Source organism: Scyliorhinus canicula, chromosome 6 (assembly GCF_902713615.1).
Source record: "Scyliorhinus canicula chromosome 6, sScyCan1.1, whole genome shotgun sequence".
Taxonomy (NCBI): Eukaryota; Metazoa; Chordata; class Chondrichthyes; order Carcharhiniformes; family Scyliorhinidae; genus Scyliorhinus; species Scyliorhinus canicula.
In genome coordinates this window covers 7108947-7128998 of record NC_052151.1, presented here as the reverse complement: position 1 = coordinate 7128998, position 20052 = coordinate 7108947, and the positions used below count along the sequence as shown (strand labels likewise).

The 20052-nt window shown below is 50.5% G+C and overlaps 1 protein-coding gene across 1 annotated transcript in view; it reads right to left on the bottom strand.

The window, feature by feature from the left end:
- abcc10 (ATP-binding cassette, sub-family C (CFTR/MRP), member 10) overlaps positions 1-20052 on the bottom strand; it is a 317294-nt gene that overhangs the window by 20685 nt on the left and 276557 nt on the right. Inside the window, exon 18 of the mRNA XM_038798938.1 lies at positions 13675-13928. Coding sequence (XP_038654866.1) covers positions 13675-13928 — 254 coding nt within the window. The remainder of the gene's footprint in view (positions 1-13674; positions 13929-20052) is intronic.

Here is a 20052-nt window from a genome sequence, read left to right as displayed (position 1 = left end):
TGCACGAGGCCCTGGGTGTGACTGGATGCACGAGGCCCTGGGTGTGACTGGGTGCACGAGGCCCTGGGTGTGACTGGATGCACGAGACCCTGGGTGTGACTGGATGCACGAGGCACTGGGTGTGACTGGAAGCACGAGGCACTGGGTGTGACTGGATGCACGAGGCCCTGGGTGTGACTGGATGCACGAGGCCCTGGGTGTGACTGGATGCACGAGGCCCTGGGTGTGACTGGATGCACAAGGCCCTGGGTGTGACTGGATGCACGAGGCCCTGGGTGTGACTGGGTGCACGAGGCCCTGGGTGTGACTGGATGCACGAGGCACTGGGTGTGACTGGATGCACGAGGCACTGGGTGTGACTGGATGCACGAGGCCCTGGGTGTGACTGGATGCACGAGGCCCTGGGTGTGACTGGGGCGAGTGAGGCTGAGCCTATGAAAGTGCTTGAGGCTGTGGGTCAAAGGGTAGCCGAGGCCAAAGTCATGAGGGTGACACGGTGCTGGAGAATGATGCTGTGTGGGTGACAGGGTGCTCGAGGCTGTGTGGGTGACAGGGTGCTCGAGGCTGTGAGGGTGACAGGGTGCTCGAGGCTGTGAGGGTGACAAGGTGCTCGAGGCTGTGAGGGTGAAAGGGTGCTCGAGGCTGTGAGGGTGACAGGGTGCTCGAGGCTGTGAGGGTGACAGGGTGGTCGAGGCTGTGAGGGTGAAAGGGTGCTCGAGGCTGTGTGGGTGACAGGGTGCTCGAGGCTGTGAGGGTGACAGGGTGCTCGAGGCTGTGATGGTGACAGGAAGCTCAAGACCGAGGCTGTGAGGGTGACAGGGTGCTCGAGGCTGTGAGGGTGACAGGGTGCTCGAGGCTGTGAGGGTGACTGGGTGCTCGAGGCTGTGAGGGTGACAGGGTGCTCGAGGCCGAGGCTGTAAGGGTGACAGGGTGCTCGAGGCTGTGTGGGTGACAGGGTGCTTGAGGCTGTGTGGGTGACAGGGTGCTCGAGGCTGTGAGGGTGACAGGGTGCTCGAGGCTGTGAGGGTGACAGGGTGCTCGAGGCTGTGAGGGTGACAGGGTGCTCGAAGCTGTGAGGGTGACAGGGTGGTCGAGGCTGTGAGGGTGACAGGGTGCTCGAGGCTGTGAGGGTGACAGGGTGCTCGAAGCTGTGAGGGTGACAGGGTGCTCCAGGCCGAGGCTGTGAGGGTGACAGGGTGCTCGAGGCCGAGGCTGTAAGGGTGACAGGGTGCTCGAGGCTGTGAGGGTGACAGGGTGCTCGAAGCTGTGAGGGTGACAGGGTGCTCCAGGCCGAGGCTGTGAAGGTGATGGAAGTTCAAGGCCGAGGCTGTGAGGGTCAAAGGGTGGCCAAGGTTGAAGCCGTGAAGGTGACAAGGTGCTTAAGAATTAGGCCGTGAGGGTGACGGGGTGAAGCCGTAAGGGTGACAGGGTGCTCAAGACCATGAGGGTGACAGAGTTAAGCTGAGAAACACCAAGGTGCAAAATAACATGAGTGGCCATTGTATAGACCCCCAAACTGTAGTGATGTTAGCAATTGGGGTAAACAGGAAATTAGAATTGCACGCGATAAAGAAACATATGCAATTGTGGATGATTTTAGTCTACATATAGATTGGACAAATCAAATTAGTCAGGGTACCGTAGAGGAGGAATTCCTGGCGTGTATACAGGCTGGTTTTTTGGACCAATACGTTGAGGACCAAACTAAAGAACAGGCCATCCTAAACTGGGCACTGTGTAAAAAGAACAGGATCATTGGAAATCTAGTTGTGCGAGACCCCTTGGGAAAGAGCGACGATAATATGATGGAATTTTTCATCTGGATGGAGAGTGAAGTAATTGATTCTGAGACTAGCGTTCTGAATTTTAATAAAGGAAACTATGATAATATGAGGTGAGAGTTGGCTATGATCAACTGGGAAACGTTACTTGAAGGGATGACAGTGGATAGACAATGGCAAACATTGAAGAAGCAGATAGGGAAACTGGTGGTTCTGGACATACCCACCTTTGGGAACATCCTTCCTGCATCTACCCCGTCTAGTCTTGTTAGAATTTTCTAGATTTCTGTGAGATCCCTCCTCATTCTAAACTCAGATCCCTCTCATTCTTCTGAACGCCAGGAAATATAATCCACACCGACTCAATCTCTCCTCATACGTCAGTCCCACCATCCCAGGAATCAGTCTGGTGAATCTTTGCTGCACTCCCTCTAGAGCAAGAACATCTTCCTCAGATAAGGAGACCAAAACTGCACACTATATTCCAGATGTGGCCTTCCCAAGGCCCTGTATAATTGCAGCGAGACATCCCTGCTCCTGTACTCTAATCCTCTCGCTATGAAGGCCAACACAACATTTCCCTTCTTTACTGCCTGCTGTACCTGAATGCTTACCTTCAGTGACTGGTGTATGAGGACACCCAGGACTCATTACACATTGTGTTACTAAAAGAAATGGCGATATGCATAAATTAACAGGGGCCCTTGAAGCAGAGCCAGGAAACTATTCATGTTTTCTTTTGAAATGTTGGTTCTACATACAAATTTTCACATTTCAAATATTTATTCTAATTTTATTCAAAGAGAAGAGAATCTGTTAATTATTCATCTATTGGCTGTATAATACAATTGTCTGGGGACTTAACTGTGTTTATGTGTCTGAAAAGGCGAACAGACAGGATTATACTGGAGGTTCAGAGAATGAAATATGTCCGTGTAATTAAACTTACAACTGACGAAATACTAGGCCCCAGCTCTCTATCCTTCATCACCTGGCTATCCAGGTTATAGGCTCCAGCACTCTATCCTTCATCACCTGGCTATCCAGGGTATAGGCCCCAGCACTCTATCCTTCATCACCTGGCTATCCAGGTAATAGACCCGAGCTCTCTATCCTTCATCACCTGGCTATCCAGGTTATAGACCCCAGCACTGTATCCATCATCACCTGGCTATCCAGGTTATAGGGCCCAGCACTGTATCCTTCATCACCTGGCTATCCAGGTTATAGACCCCAGCTCTCTATCCTTCATCACCTGGCTATCCAGGTTATAGACCCCAGCACTCTATCCTTCATCACCTGGCTATCCAGGTAATAGACCCCAGCTCTCTATCCTTCATCACCTGGCTATCCAGGTTATAGACCCCAGCTCTCTATCCTTCATCACCTGGCTATCCAGGTTATAGGCCCCAGCACTCTATCCTTCATCACCTGGCTATCCAGGTTATAGACCCCAGCTCTCTATCCTTCATCGCCTGGCTATCCAGGTTATAGACCCCAGCTCTCTATCCTTCATCACCTGGCTATCCAGGTTATAGGCTCCAGCACTCCATCCTTCATCACCTGGCTATCCAGGTTATAGACCCCAGAACTCTATCCTTCATCACCTGGCTAACCAGGTTATAGGCCCCAGCTCTCTATCCTTCATCACCTGGCTATCCAGGTTATAGGCCCCAGCTCTCTATCCTTCATCACCTGGCTATCCAGGTTATAGACCCCAGCTCTCTATCCTTCATCACCTGGCAATCCTGGTTATAGACCCCAGCACTCTATCCTTCATCACCTGGCTATCCAGGTTATAGACCCCAGCACTGTATCCTTCATCACCTGGCTATCCAGGTTATAGGCCCCAGCACTCTATCCTTCATCACCTGGCTATCCAGGTTATAGACCCCAGCACTGTATCCTTCATCACCTGGCTATCCAGGTTATAGACCCCAGCTCTCTATCCTTCATCACCTGGCTATCCAGGTTATAGACCCCAGCTCTTTATCCTTCATCACCTGGCTATCCAGGTTATAGGCCCCAGCACTCTATCCTTCATCACCTGGCTATCCAGGTTATAGACCCCAGCTCTCTATCCTTCATCACCTGGCTATCCAGGTTATAGGGCCCAGCACTGTATCCTTCATCACCTGGCTATCCAGGTTATAGACCCCAGCACTGTATCCTTCATCACCTGGCTATCCAGGTTATAGACCCCAGCTCTCTATCCTTCATCACCTGGCTATCCAGGTTATAGGCCCCAGCTCTCTATCCTTCATCACCTGGCTATCCAGGTTATAGACCCCAGCTCTCTATCCTTCATCACCTGGCAATCCTGGTTATAGACCCCAGCACTCTATCCTTCATCACCTGGCTATCCAGGTTATAGACCCCAGCACTGTATCCTTCATCACCTGGCTATCCAGGTTATAGGCCCCAGCACTCTATCCTTCATCACCTGGCTATCCAGGTTATAGACCCCAGCACTGTATCCTTCATCACCTGGCTATCCAGGTTACAGACCCCAGCATGTATCCTTCATCACCTGGCTATCCAGGTTATAGACCCCAGCACTGTATCCTTCATCACCTGGCTATCCAGGTTATAGACCCCAGCTCTCTATCCTTCATCACCTGGCTATCCAGGTTATAGGGCCCAGCACTGTATCCTTCATCACCTGGCTATCCAGGTTATAGGCTCCAGCACTCTATCCTTCATCACCTGGCTATCCAGGTTATAGGGCCCAGCACTGTATCCTTCATCACCTGGCTATCCAGGTTATAGACCCCAGCTCTGTATCCTTCATCACCTGGCTATCCAGGTTATAGACCCCAGCACTGTATCCTTCATCACCTGGCTATCCAGGTTATAGGCTCCAGCACTCTATCCTTCATCACCTGGCTATCCAGGTTATAGGGCCCAGCACTGTATCCTTCATCACCTGGCTATCCAGGTTATAGACCCCAGCACTGTATCCTTCATCACCTGGCTATCCAGGTTACAGACCCCAGCATGTATCCTTCATCACCTGGCTATCCAGGTTATAGACCCCAGCACTCTATCCTTCATCACCTGGCTATCCAGGTTATAGACCCCAGCACTCTATCCTTCATCACCTGGCTATCCAGGTTATAGGGCCCAGCACTGTATCCTTCATCACCTGGCTATCCAGGTTATAGGGCCCAGCACTGTATCCTTCATCACCTGGCTATCCAGGTTATAGACCCCAGCTCTCTATCCTTCATCACCTGGCTATCCAGGTTATAGACCCCAGCACAGTATCCTTCATCACCTGGCTATCCAGGTTATAGACCCCAGCTCTCTATCCTTCATCACCTGGCTATCCAGGTTATAGGCTCCAGCACTCCATCCTTCATCACCTGGCTATACAGGTTATAGACCCCAGAACTCTATCCTTCATCACCTGGCTAACCAGGTTATAGGCCCCAGCTCTCTATCCTTCATCACCTGGCTATCCAGGTTATAGACCCCAGCTCTCTATCCTTCATCACCTGGCTATCCAGGTTATAGGCCCCAGCACTCTATCCTTCATCACCTGGCTATCCAGGTTATAGACCCCAGCACTGTATCCTTCATCACCTGGCTATCCAGGTTATAGACCCCAGCATGTATCCTTCATCACCTGGCTATCCAGGTTATAGACCCCAGCACTGTATCCTTCATCAACTGGCTATCCAGGTTATAGACCCCAGCACTGTATCCTTCATCACCTGGCTATCCAGGTTATAGGCTCCAGCTCTCTATCCTTCATCACCTGGCTATCCAGGTTATAGACCCCAGCTCTCTATCCTTCATCACCTGGCTATCCAGGTTATAGGCCCCAGCACTCTATCCTTCATCACCTGGCTATCCAGGTTATAGACCCCAGCTCTCTATCCTTCATCACCTGGCTATCCAGGTTATAGGGCCCAGCACTGTATCCTTCATCACCTGGCTATCCAGGTTATAGACCCCAGCACTGTATCCTTCATCACCTGGCTATCCAGGTTATAGACCCCAGCTCTCTATCCTTCATCACCTGGCTATCCAGGTTATAGGGCCCAGCACTGTATCCTTCATCACCTGGCTATCCAGGTTATAGACCCCAGCTCTCTATCCTTCATCACCTGGCTATCCAGGTTATAGACCCCAGCACTCTATCCTTCATCACCTGGCTATCCAGGTAATAGACCCCAGCTCTCTATCCTTCATCACCTGGCTATCCAGGTTATAGACCCCAGCTCTCTATCCTTCATCACCTGGCTATCCAGGTTATAGGCCCCAGCACTCTATCCTTCATCACCTGGCTATCCAGGTTATAAACCCCAGCTCTCTATCCTTCATCACCTGGCTATCCAGGTTATAGACCCCAGCTCTCTATCCTTCATCACCTGGCTATCCAGGTTATAGACCCCAGCTCTCTATCCTTCATCACCTGGCTATCCAGGTTATAGACCCCAGCTCTCTATCCTTCATCACCTGGCTATCCAGGTTATAGGCCCCAGCTCTCTATCCTTCATCACCTGGCTATCCAGGTTATAGACCCCAGCTCTCTATCCTTCATCACCTGGCTATCCAGGTTATAGGCCCCAGCACTGTATCCTTCATCACCTGGCTATCCAGGTTATAGACCCCAGCTCTCTATCCTTCATCACCTGGCTATCCAGGTTATAGGCTCCAGCACTCCATCCTTCATCACCTGGCTATCCAGGTTATAGACCCCAGAACTCTATCCTTCATCACCTGGCTAACCAGGTTATAGGCCCCAGCTCTCTATCCTTCATCACCTGGCTATCCAGGTTATAGGCCCCAGCTCTCTATCCTTCATCACCTGGCTATCCAGGTTATAGACCCCAGCTCTCTATCCTTCATCACCTGGCTATCCTGGTTATAGACCCCAGCACTCTATCCTTCATCACCTGGCTATCCAGGTTATAGACCCCAGCACTGTATCCTTCATCACCTGGCTATCCAGGTTATAGGGCCCAGCACTGTATCCTTCATCTACCTGGCTATCCAGGTTATAGGCCCCAGCACTCTATCCTTCATCACCTGGCTATCCAGGTTATAGACCCCAGCACTGTATCCATCATCACCTGGCTATCCAGGTTACAGACCCCAGCATGTATCCTTCATCACCTGGCTATCCAGGTTATAGACCCCAGCACTGTATCCTTCATCACCTGGCTATCCAGGTTATAGACCCCAGCTCTCTATCCTTCATCACCTGGCTATCCAGGTTATAGGCCCCAGCACTCTATCCTTCATCACCTGGCTATCCAGGTTATAGACCCCAGCACTGTATCCTTCATCACCTGGCTATCCAGGTTATAGACCCCAGCTCTCTATCCTTCATCACCTGGGTATCCAGGTTATAGGCTCCAGCTCTCTATCCTTCATCACCTGGCTATCCAGGTTATAGGCTCCAGCACTGTATCCTTCATCACCTGGCTATCCAGGTTATATACCCCAGCACTCTATCCTTCATCACCTGGCTATCCAGGTTATAGACCCCAGCACTGTATCCTTCATCACCTGGCTATCCAGGTTATAGTCTCCAGCACTGTATCCTTCATCACCTGGCTATCCAGGATATAGACCCCAGCACTCTATCCTTCATCACCCGGCTATCCAGGTTATAGACACCAGCACTGTATCCTTCATCACCTGGCTATCCAGGTTATAGGCTCCAGCTCTCTATCCTTCATCACCTGGCTATCCAGGTTATAGGGCCCAGCAATGTATCCTTCATCACCTGGCTATCCAGGGTATAGGCTCCAGCTCTCTATCCTTCATCACCTGGCTATCCAGGTTATAGACTCCAGCTCTCTGTCCTTCATCACCTGGCTATCCAGGTTATAGACCCCAGCACTGTATCCTTCATCACCTGGCTATCCAGGTTATAGGCCCCAGCACTGTATCCTTCATCACCTGGCTATCCAGGTTATAGACCCCAGCTCTCTATCCTTCATCACCTGGCTATCCAGGTTATAGGCCCCAGCACTCTATCCTTCATCACCTGGCTATCCAGGTTATAGACCCCAGCTCTCTATCCTTCATCACCTGGCTATCCAGGTTATAGACCCCAGCTCTCTATCCTTCATCACCTGGCTATCCAGGTTATAGGCCCCAGCACTGTATCCTTCATCACCTGGCTATCCAGGTTATAGACCCCAGCTCTCTATCCTTCATCACCTGGCTATCCAGGTTATAGGCTCCAGCACACCATCCTTCATCACCTGGCTATCCAGGTTATAGACCCCAGCACTGTATCCTTCATCACCTGGCTATCCAGGTTATAGACCCCAGCACTGTATCCTTCATCACCTGGCTATCCAGGTTATAGACCCCAGCTCTCTATCCTTCATCACCTGGCTATCCAGGTTATAGGCTCCAGCACTCCATCCTTCATCACCTGGCTATCCAGGTTATAGACCCCAGCTCTCTATCCTTCATCACCTGGCTATCCAGGTTATAGACCCCAGCACTCTATCCTTCATCACCTGGCTATCCAGGTTATAGACCCCAGCTCTCTATCATTCATCACCTGGCTATCCAGGTTATAGGCCCCAGCACTCTATCCTTCATCACCTGGCTATCCAGGTTATAGACCCCAGCACTGTATCCTTCATCACCTGGCTATCCAGGTTATAGGCTCCAGCTCTCTATCCTTCATCACCTGGCTATCCAGGTTATAGACCTCAGCTCTCTATCCTTCATCAGCTGGCTATCCAGGTTATAGGCTCCAGCTCTCTATCCTTCATCACCTGGCTATCCAGGTTATAGACCCCAGCTCTCTATCCTTCATCACCTGGCTATCCAGGTTATAGGCCCCAGCACTCTATCCTTAATCACCTGGCTATCCAGGTTATAGACCCCAGCTCTCTATCCTTCATCACCTGGCTATCCAGGTTATAGGCTCCAGCTCTCTATCCTTCATCACCTGGCTATCCAGGTTATAGGCTCCAGCACTCTATCCTTCATCACCTGGCTATCCAGGTTATAGACCCCAGCACTCTATCCTTCATCACCTGGCTATCCAGGTTATAGACCCCAGCACTCTATCCTTCATCACCTGGCTATCCAGGTTATAGGGCCCAGCACTGTATCCTTCATCACCTGGCTATCCAGGTTATAGGGCCCAGCACTGTATCCTTCATCACCTGGTTATCCAGGTTATAGACCCCAGCTCTCTATCCTTCATCACCTGGCTATCCAGGTTATAGACCCCAGCACTCTATCCTTCATCACCTGGCTATCCAGGTTATAGGCTCCAGCTCTCTATCCTTCATCACCTGGCTATCCAGGTTATAGACCCCAGCACTGTATCCTTCATCACCTGGCTATCCAGGTTATAGACCCCAGCTCTCTATCCTTCATCACCTGGCTATCCAGGGTATAGACCCCAGCACTCTATCCTTCATCACCTGGCTATCCAGGTTATAGACCCCAGCACTCTATCCTTCATCACCTGGCTATCCGGGTTATAGGCCCCAGCTCTCTATCCTTCATCACCTGGCTATCCAGGTTATAGACCCCAGCACTGTATCCTTCATCACCTGGCTATCCAGGTTATAGACCCCAGCTCTCTATCCTTCATCACCTGGCTATCCAGGTTATAGACCCCAGCTCTTTATCCTTCATCACCTGGCTATCCAGGTTATAGACCCCAGCTCTCTATCCTTCATCACCTGGCTATCCAGGTTATAGACCCAGCACTGTATCCTTCATCACCTGGCTATCCAGGTTATAGGCTCCAGCTCTCTATCCTTCATCACCTGGCTATCCAGGTTATAGACCCCAGCACTCTATCCTTCATCACCTGGCTATCCAGGTTATAGACCCCAGCACTGTATCCTTCATCACCTGGCTATCCAGGTTATAGACCCGAGCTCTCTATCCTTCATCACCTGGCTATCCAGGGTATAGGCTCCAGCTCTCTATCCTTCATCACCTGGCTATCCAGGTTATAGACCCCAGCTCTCTATCCTTCATCACCTGGCTATCCAGGTTATAGACCCCAGCTCTCTATCCTTCATCACCTGGGTATCCAGGTTATAGGCTCCAGCTCTCTATCGTTCATCACCTGGCTATCCAGGTTATAGGCTCCAGCACTGTATCCTTCATCACCTGGCTATCCAGGTTATATACCCCAGCACTCTATCCTTCATCACCTGGCTATCCAGGTTATAGACCCCAGCACTGTATCCTTCATCACCTGGCTATCCAGGTTATAGGCTCCAGCACTGTATCCTTCATCACCTGGCTATCCAGGTTATAGGCCCCAGCACTCTATCCTTAATCACCTGGCTATCCAGGTTATAGACCCCAGCTCTCTATCCTTCATCACCTGGCTATCCAGGTTATAGGCTCCAGCTCTCTATCCTTCATCACCTGGCTATCCAGGTTATAGGGCCCAGCACTGTATCCTTCATCACCTGGCTATCCAGGTTATAGGCTCCAGCACTCTATCCTTCATCACCTGGCTATCCAGGTTATAGGGCCCAGCACTGTATCCTTCATCACCTGGCTATCCAGGTTATAGACCCCAGCACTGTATCCTTCATCACCTGGCTATCCAGGTTATAGGGCCCAGCACTGTATCCTTCATCACCTGGTTATCCAGGTTATAGACCCCAGCTCTCTATCCTTCATCACCTGGCTATCCAGGTTATAGACCCCAGCACTCTATCCTTCATCACCTGGCTATCCAGGTTATAGGCCCCAGCTCTCTATCCTTCATCACCTGGCTATCCAGGTTATAGGCCCCAGCTCTCTATCCTTCATCACCTGGCTATCCAGGGTATAGACCCCAGCACTCTATCCTTCATCATCTGGCTATCCAGGTTATAGGCTCCAGCTCTCTATCCTTCATCACCTGGCTATCCAGGTTATAGACCCCAGCACTGTATCCTTCATCACCTGGCTATCCAGGTTATAGACCCCAGCTCTCTGTCCTTCATCACCTGGCTATCCAGGGTACAGACTCCAGCTCTCTATCCTTCATCACCTGGCTATCCAGGTTATAGACCCCAGCACTCTATCCTTCATCACCTGGCTATCCAGGGTATAGACTCCAGCACTGTATCCTTCATCACCTGGCTATCCAGGGTATAGACCCCAGCTCTCTATCCTTCATCACCTGGCTATCCAGGTTATAGGGCCCAGCTCTCTATCCTTCATCACCTGGCTATCCAGGGTACAGACTCCAGCTCTCTATCCTTCATTACCTGGCTATCCAGGTTATAGACCCCAGCACGGTATCCTTCATCACCTGGCTATCCAGGTTATAAACTCCAGCACTGTATCCTTCATCACCTGGCTATCCAGGTTATAGACCCCAGCTCTCTATCCTTCATCACCTGGCTATCCAGGTTTCGACCCCAGCTCTCTATCCTTCATCACCTGGCTATCCAGGTTATAGACCCCAGCTCTCTATCCTTCATCACCTGGCTATCCAGGTTATAGACCCCAGCACTGTATCCTTCATCACCTGGCTATCCAGGTTGTAGGCTCCAGCACTGTATCCTTCATCACCTGGCTATCCAGGTTATAGGCTCCAGCTCTCTATCCTTCATCACCTGGCTATCCAGGTTACAGACCCCAGCTCTCTATCCTTCATCACCTGGCTATCCAGGTTACAGACCCCAGCTCTCTATCCTTCATCACCTGGCTATCCAGGTTATAGGGCCCAGCTCTCTATCCTTCATCACCTGGCTATCCAGGGTACAGACTCCAGCTCTCTATCCTTCATTACCTGGCTATCCAGGTTATAGACCCCAGCTCTCTATCCTTCATCACCTGGCTATCCAGGTTATAGACCCCAGCACTCTATCCTTCATCACCTGGCTATCCAGGTTATAGGCTCCAGCTCTCTATCCTTCATCACCTGGCTATCCAGGTTATAGACCCCAGCTCGCTATCCTTCATCACTTGGCTATCCAGGTTATAGGCTCCAGCTCTCTATCCTTCATCACCTGGCTATCCAGGTTATAGACCCCAGCACTCTATCCTTCATCACCTGGCTATCCAGGTTATAGACTCCAGCTCTCTATCCTTCATCACCTGGCTATCCAGGTTATAGACCCCAGCACTGTATCCTTCATCACCTGGCTATCCAGGTTATAAACTCCAGCACTGTATCCTTCATCACCTGGCTATCCAGGTTATAGACCCCATCTCTCTATCCTTCATCACCTGGCTATCCAGGTTATAGACCCCAGCTCTCTATCCTTCATCACCTGGCTATCCAGGTTATAGACCCCAGCTCTCTATCCCTCATCACCTGGCTATCCAGGTTATAGACCCCAGCACTGTATCCTTCATCACCTGGCTATCCAGGTTGTAGGCTCCAGCACTGTATCCTTCATCACCTGGCTATCCAGGTTATAGGCTCCAGCTCTCTATCCTTCATCACCTGGCTATCCAGGTTACAGACCCCAGCTCTCTATCCTTCATCACCTGGCTATCCAGGTTATAGGCCCCAGCACTCTATCCTTCATCACCTAGCTATCCAGGTTATAGGCTCCAGCTCTCTATCCTTCATCACCTGGCTATCCAGGTTATAGACCCCAGCACTGTATCCTTCATCACCTGGCTATCCAGGTTATAGGCCCCAGCTCTCTATCCTTCATCACCTGGCTATCCAGGTTATAGGCTCCAGCACTGTATCCTTCATCACCTGGCTATCCAGGTTATAGACCCCAGCATGTTTCCTTCATCACCTGGCTATCCAGGTTATAGGCTCCAGCTCTCTATTCTTCATCACCTGGCTATCCAGGTTATAGACCCCAGCTCTCTATCCTTCATCACCTGGCTATCCAGGTTATAGACCCCAGCACTGTATCCTTCATCACCTGGCTATCCAGGTTATAGACCCCAGCTCTCTATCCTTCATCACCTGGCTATCCAGGTTATAGACTCCAGCTCTCTATCCTTCATCACCTGGCTATCCAGGTTATAGACCCCAGCACTGTATCCTTCATCACCTGGCTATCCAGGTTATAGACTCCAGCACTGTATCCTTCATCACCTGGCTATCCAGGTTATAGGCCCCAGCACTGTATCCTTCATCACCTGGCTAACCAGGTTATAGGCCCCAGCACTCTATCCTTCATCACCTGGCTATCCAGGTTATAGGCCCCAGCTCTCTATCCTTCATCACCTGGCTATCCAGGTTATAGACCCCAGCTCTCTATCCTTCATCACCTAGCTATCCAGGTTATAGGCTCCAGCACTGTATCCTTCATCACCTGGCTATCCAGGTTATAGACTCCAGCACTGTATCCTTCATCACCTGGCTATCCAGGTTATAGGCCCCAGCTCTCTATCCTTCATCACCTGGCTATCCAGGTTATAGGCTCCAGCACTGTTTCCTTCATCACCTGGCTATCCAGGTTATAGACCCCAGCTCTCTATCCTTCATCACCTGGCTATCCAGGTTATAGGCCCCAGCTCTCTATCCTTCATCACCTGGCTATCCAGGGTATAGGCTCCAGCTCTCTATCCTTCATCACCTGGCTATCCAGGGTATAGACCCCAGCTCTCTATCCTTCATCACCTGGCTATCCAGGGTATAGGCTTCAGCTCTCTATCCTTCATCACCTGGCTATCCAGGTTATAGACTCCAGCACTGTATCCTTCATCACCTGGCTATCCAGGTTATAGGCTCCAGCTCTCTATCCTTCATCACCTGGCTATCCAGGTTATAGGCTCCAGCTCTCTATCCTTCATCACCTGGCTATCCAGGTTATTGGCCCCAGCACTCTATCCTTCATCACCTGGCTATCCAGGTTATCACCCCAACATCATGCAGCACCCCAGCCCCGTCCCCAAGCTGTACAGGGATACAGCACGCCATTCCCAAGATGACAAGTGGAACTGCGTAAAAGAAACACAAATCACTTACCGAAGGTCCAGCAAGCGGATTCTTTTTATGTCAATGTTATCGATAAAAATCTGACCCTCATTCAGCTCCACCAGTCGGAAGAGGGCGAGAAACAAAGTGGACTTTCCTGAGCCTGTCCGTCCAACAATCCCAACTTTCTCACCAGCATTAATCTTCAGATTAATCCCATCGAGCACGATAGGGAGACCCTCCTGATATGAGAGGACTGCATCCTTGAACATGATCTCACCATGCTGTGGCCAAGAGGGAGGAACCTGCACACAGAATATGGGAGTTATATTCCTGAGAAGGGTGTTAAATAACAATGTGATACATGAATACATACGATTGGAAATTACAGTGAGTCCTCCCAGTCAGGCAGAGAAGACACAGCCAGAGTGAGACACATCGAAGAGTGAGTTTGGGAATTTGAAACTAGGTGGGAACCCGAAGCTGGGAGGGGAGGAGGTGCTTTTTATCCCTTGATTTGTTACACTCTAATTTCCAATGAGTGGCTTTGCCCTGCTGCAGGTGACTACAAGGGAGAGATCTGATTGGCGAATCACAGGTAAGGCAAATACGACCTTTATATCGGGAGCGGAGTTGAGCGGCAAAAATCCGGAATGCAGTCTGAGAATAAGTGGTACTCTGTGTGTCTCTGAGCGAGAGAAATCGGGAGTGCAGTCTGGGAAGGTAAGTGGGATTTGTGTCTGTGTCTCTGTGTCTCTGAGCGGGAGAATCGGGAGTGCAGTCTGGGAAGGTAAGTGGTATTTGTGTCTGTGTCTCTGAGCGGGAGAAATCCGGAATGCAGTCTGGGAAGGTAAGTGGTATTTGTGCCTGTGTCTCTGAGCGAGAGAAATCGGGAGTGCAGACTGGGAAGGTAAGTGGGATTTGTGTCTGTGTCTGAGCGGGAGAAATCCGGAATGTAGTCTGGGAAGGTAAGTGGGATTTGTGTCTGTGTCTCTGTGTCTCTGAGCGGGAGAATCGGGAGTGCAGTCTGGGAAGGTAAGTGGTATTTGTGTCTGTGTCTCTGAGCGGGAGAAATCCGGAATGCAGTCTGGGAAGGTAAGTGGTATTTGTGTCTGTGTCTCTGAGCGAGAGAAATCGGGAGTGCAGACTGGGAAGGTAAGTGGGATTTGTGTCTGTGTCTCTGTGCGGGAGAATCAGGAGTGTAGTCTGGGAAGGTAAGTGGGATTTGTGTCTGTGTCTCTGAGCGGGAGAATCGGGAGTGCAGTCTGGGAAGGTAAGTGGTATTTGTGTCTGTGTCTCTGAGCGGGACAATCGGGAGTGCAGTCTGGGAAGGTAAGTGGTATTTGTGTCTGTGTCTGAGCGGGAGAAATCCGGAATGCAGTCTGGGAAGGTAAGTGGTATTTGTGTCTGTGTCTCTGAGCGGGGGAATCGGGAGTGTAGTCTGAGAAGGTAAGTGGGATTTGTGTCTGTGTCTGAGCGGGAGAAATCCGGAATGTAGTCTGGGAAGGTAAGTGGTTTTTGTGTCTGTGTCTCTGAGCGAGAGAAATCGGGAGTGCAGACTGGGAAGGTAAGTGGTATTTGTGTCTGTGTCTCTGAGCGGGAGAATCAGGAGTGCAGTCTGGGAAGGTAAGTGGGATTTGTGTCTGTGTCTCCGAGCGGGAGAATCGGGAGTGCAGTCTGGGAAGGTAAGTGGTATTTGTGTCTGTGACTCTGAGCGGGAGAAATCCGGAATGCAGTCTGGGAAGGTAAGTGGGATTTGTGCCTGTGTCTCTGAGCGGGAGAATCGGGAGTGCAGTCTGGGAAGGTAAGTGGTATTTGTGTCTGTGTCTCCGAGCGGGAGAATCCGGAGTGCAGTCTGGGAAGGTAAGTGGTATTTGTGTCTTTGTCTGAGCGGGAGAAATCCGGAATGCAGTCTGGGAAGGTAAGTGGTTTTTGTGTCTGTGTCTCTGAGCGGGAGAAATCCGGAATGTAGTCTGGGAAGGTAAGTGGTATTTGTGTCTGTGTCTCTGAGCGGGAGAAATCCGGAATGTAGTCTGGGAAGGTAAGTGGTATTTGTGTCTGTGTCTCTGAGCGGGAGAATCGGGAGTGCTGTCTGGGAAGGTAAGTGGGATTTGTGTCTGTGTCTCTGAGCGGGAGAATCGGGAGTGCAGACTGGGAAGGTAAGTGGGATTTGTGTCTGTGTCTCCGAGCGGGAGAAATCCGGAGTGCAGTCTGGGAAGGTAAGTGGGATTTGTGTCTGTGTCTCTGAGCGGGAGAATCAGGAGTGTAGTCTGGGAAGGTAAGTGGGATTTGTGTCTGTGTCTCTGAGCGGGAGAAATCCGGAGTGCAGTCTGGGAAGGTAAGTGGTATTTGTGCCTGTGTCTCTGAGCGGGAGAAATCCGGAGTGCAGTCTGGGAAGGTAAGTGGTATTTGTGTCTGTGTCTCTGTGTCTCTGAGCGGGAGAAATCCGGAGTGCAGTCTGGGAAGGTAAGTGGTATTTGCGTCTGTGTCTCTGAGCGGGAGAATCAGGAGTGTAGTCTGGGAAGGTAAGTGGTATTTGTGTCTGTGTCTCCGAGCGGGAGAAATCCGGAGTGTAGTCTGGGAAGGTAAGTGGTATTTGTGTCTGTGTCTCTGAGCGGGAGAATCGGGAGTGCAGACTGGGAAGGTAAGTGGGATTTGTGTCGATGTCTCTGAGCGGGAGAAATCCGGTATGTAGTCTGGGAAGGTAAGTGGTATTTGTGTCTGTGTCTCCGAGCGGGAGAATCGGGAGTGCAGTCTGGGAAGGTAAGTGGGATTTGTGTCTGTGCCTCTGTGTCTCTAAGCGGGAGAAATCCGGAGTGCAGTCTGGGAAGGTAAGTGGTATTTGCGTCTGTGTCTCTGAGCGGGAGAATCAGGAGTGTAGTCTGGGAAGGTAAGTGGTATTTGTGTCTGTGTCTCCGAGCGGGAGAAATCCGGAGTGTAGTCTGGGAAGGTAAGTGGTATTTGTGTCTGTGTCTCTGAGCGGGAGAATCGGGAGTGCAGACTGGGAAGGTAAGTGGGATTTGTGTCGATGTCTCTGAGCGGGAGAAATCCGGAATGTAGTCTGGGAAGGCAAGTGGTATTTGTGTCTGTGTCTCTGAGCGAGAGAAATCCGGATTGTAGTCTGGGAAGGTAAGTGGTATTTGTGTCTGTGTCTCTGAGCGGGAGAAATCCGGATTGTAGTCTGGGAAGGTAAGTGGTATTTGTGTCTGTGTCTCTGTATCTCTGAGCGGGAGAATCGGGAATGCAGTCTGGGAAGGTAAGTGGTATTTGTGTCTGTGTCTCTGAGCGGGAGAATCGGGAGTGCAGTCTGGGAAGGTAAGTGGTATTTGTGTCTGTGTCTCTGAGCGGGAGAAATCGGGAGTGCAGTCTGGGAAGGTAAGTGGGATTTGTGTCGATGTCTCTGAGCGGGAGAATCGGGAGTGCAATCTGGGAAGGAAAGTGGTATTTGTGTCTGTGTCTCTGAGCGGGAGAAATCCGGAATGTAGTCTGGGAAGGTAAGTGGGATTTGTGTCTGTGTCTCCGAGCGGGAGAATCAGGAGTGTAGTCTGGGAAGGTAAGTGGTATTTGTGTCTGTGTCTCTGAGCGGGAGAATCGGGAGTGCAGACTGGGAAGGTAAGTGGGATTTGTGTCTGTGTCTCTGAGCGGGAGAATCGGGAGTGCAGTCTGGGAAGGTAAGTGGGATTTGTGTCTGTGTCTCTGAGCGGGAGAATCGGGAGTGCAGTCTGGGAAGGTAAGTGGGATTTGTGTCTGTGTCTCCGAACGGGAGAAATCCGGAATGCAGCCTGGGAAGGTAAGTGGGATTTCTGTCTGTGTCTCCGAGCGGGAGAAATCCGGAATGCAGTCTGGGAAGGTAAGTGGGATTTGCGTCTGTGTCTCTGAGCGGGAGAATCGGGAGTGCAGCCTGGGAAGGTTAGTGGGATTTGTGTCTGTGTCTCTGAGCGGGAGAATCGGGAGTGCAGTCTGGGAAGGTAAGTGGGATTTGTGCCTGTGTCTCTGAGCGGGAGAATCGGGAGTGCAGTCTGGGAAGGTAAGTGGGATTTGTGCCTGTGTCTCTGAGCGGGAGAATCGGGAGTGCAGTCTGGGAAGGTAAGTGGTATTTGTGTCTGTGTCTCAATGAATAAACCACCCTGACCACACCCACAGACAGGTAAGATCAATGAATAAACCACACTGACCGCACCCACAGACAGGTAAGATCAATGAATAAACCACCCTGACCACACCCACAGACAGGTAAGATCAATGAATAAACCACCCTGACCGCACCCACAGACAGGTAAGATCAATGAATAAACCACCCTGACCACACCCACAGACAGGTAAGATCAATGAATAAACCACCCTGACCACACCCACAGACAGGTAAAATCAATGAATAAACCACTGACCACACCCACAGACAGGTAAGATCAATGAATAAACCACTGACCACACCCACAGACAGGTAAGATCAATGAATAAACCACCCTGACCACACCCACAGACAGGTAAGATCAATGAATAAACCACCCTGACCACACCCACAGACAGGTAAGATCAATGAATAAACCACCCTGACCACACCCACAGACAGGTAAGATCAATGAATAAACCACCTTGACCACACCCACAGACAGGTAAGATCAATGAATAAACCACCCTGACCACACCCACAGACAGGTAAGATCAATGAATAAACCACCCTGACCACACCCACAGACAGGTAAGATCAATGAATAAACCACCCTGACCGCACCCACAGACAGGTAAGATCAATGAATAAACCACCCTGACCACACCCACAGACAGGTAAGATCAATGAATAAACCACTGACCACACCCACAGACAGGTAAGATCAATGAATAAACCACCCTGACCACACCCACAGACAGGTAAGATCAATGAATAAACCACCCTGACCACACCCACAGACAGGTAAGATCAATGAATAAACCATCCTGACCACACCCACAGACAGGTAAGATCAATGAATAAACCACCCTGACCACACCCACAGACAGGTAAGAACAATGAATAAACCACTGACCACACCCACAGACAGGTAAGATCAATGAATAAACCACCCTGACCACACCCACAGACAGGTAAGATCAATGAATAAACCACCCTATACCTGTAACCCAACAACCCCCCCCCCCCTTAACCTTACTTTTATTAGGACACTACGGGCAATTTAGCATGGCCAATCCACCTAACCCGCACATCTTTGGACTGTGGGAGGAAACCGGAGCATCCGGAAGAAACCCACGCATACAGGGGGAGGACGTGCAGACTCCACACAGACAGTGACCCAGCCGGGAATCGAACCTGGGACCCTGGAGCTGTGAAGCATTTATGCTAACCACCATGCTACCCTGCTGCCCCTGACCACACTGACCACACTGTGGTCAGGTAAGATCAATGAATAAACCACCCTGACCACACCCACAGACAGGTAAGATCAATGAATAAACCACCCTGACCGCACCCACAGACAGGTAAGATCAATGAATAAACCACCCTGACCGCACCCACAGACAGGTAAGATCAATGAATAAACCACCCTGACCACACCCACAGACAGGTAAGATCAATGAATAAACCACCCTGACCGCACCCACAGACAGGTAAGATCAATGAATAAACCACCCTGACCACACCCACAGACAGGTAAGATCAATGAATAAACCACTGACCACACCCACAGACAGGTAAGATCAATGAATAAACCACCCTGACCACACCCACAGACAGGTAAGATCAATGAATAAACCACCCTGACCACACCCACAGACAGGTAAGATCAATGAATAAACCACCCTGACCACACCCACAGACAGGTAAGATCAATGAATAAACCACCGACCACACCCACAGACAGGTAAGATCAATGAATAAACCACCCTGACCACACCCACAGACAGGTAAGATCAATGAATAAACCACCCTGACCACACCCACAGACAGGTAAGATCAATGAATAAACCACCCTGACCACACCCACAGACAGGTAAGATCAATGAATAAACCACCCTGACCACACCCACAGACAGGTAAGATCAATGAATAAACCACTGACCACACCCACAGACAGGTAAGATCAATGAATAAACCACCCTGACCACACCCACAGACAGGTAAAATCAATGAATAAACCACTGACCACACCCACAGACAGGTAAGATCAATGAATAAACCACTGACCACACCCACAGACAGGTAAGATCAATGAATAAACCACCCTGACCACACCCACAGACAGGTAAGATCAATGAATAAACCACCCTGACCACACCCACAGACAGGTAAGATCAATGAATAAACCACCCTGACCACACCCACAGACAGGTAAGATCAATGAATAAACCACTGACCACACCCACAGACAGGTAAGATCAATGAATAAACCACCCTGACCACACCCACAGACAGGTAAGATCAATGAATAA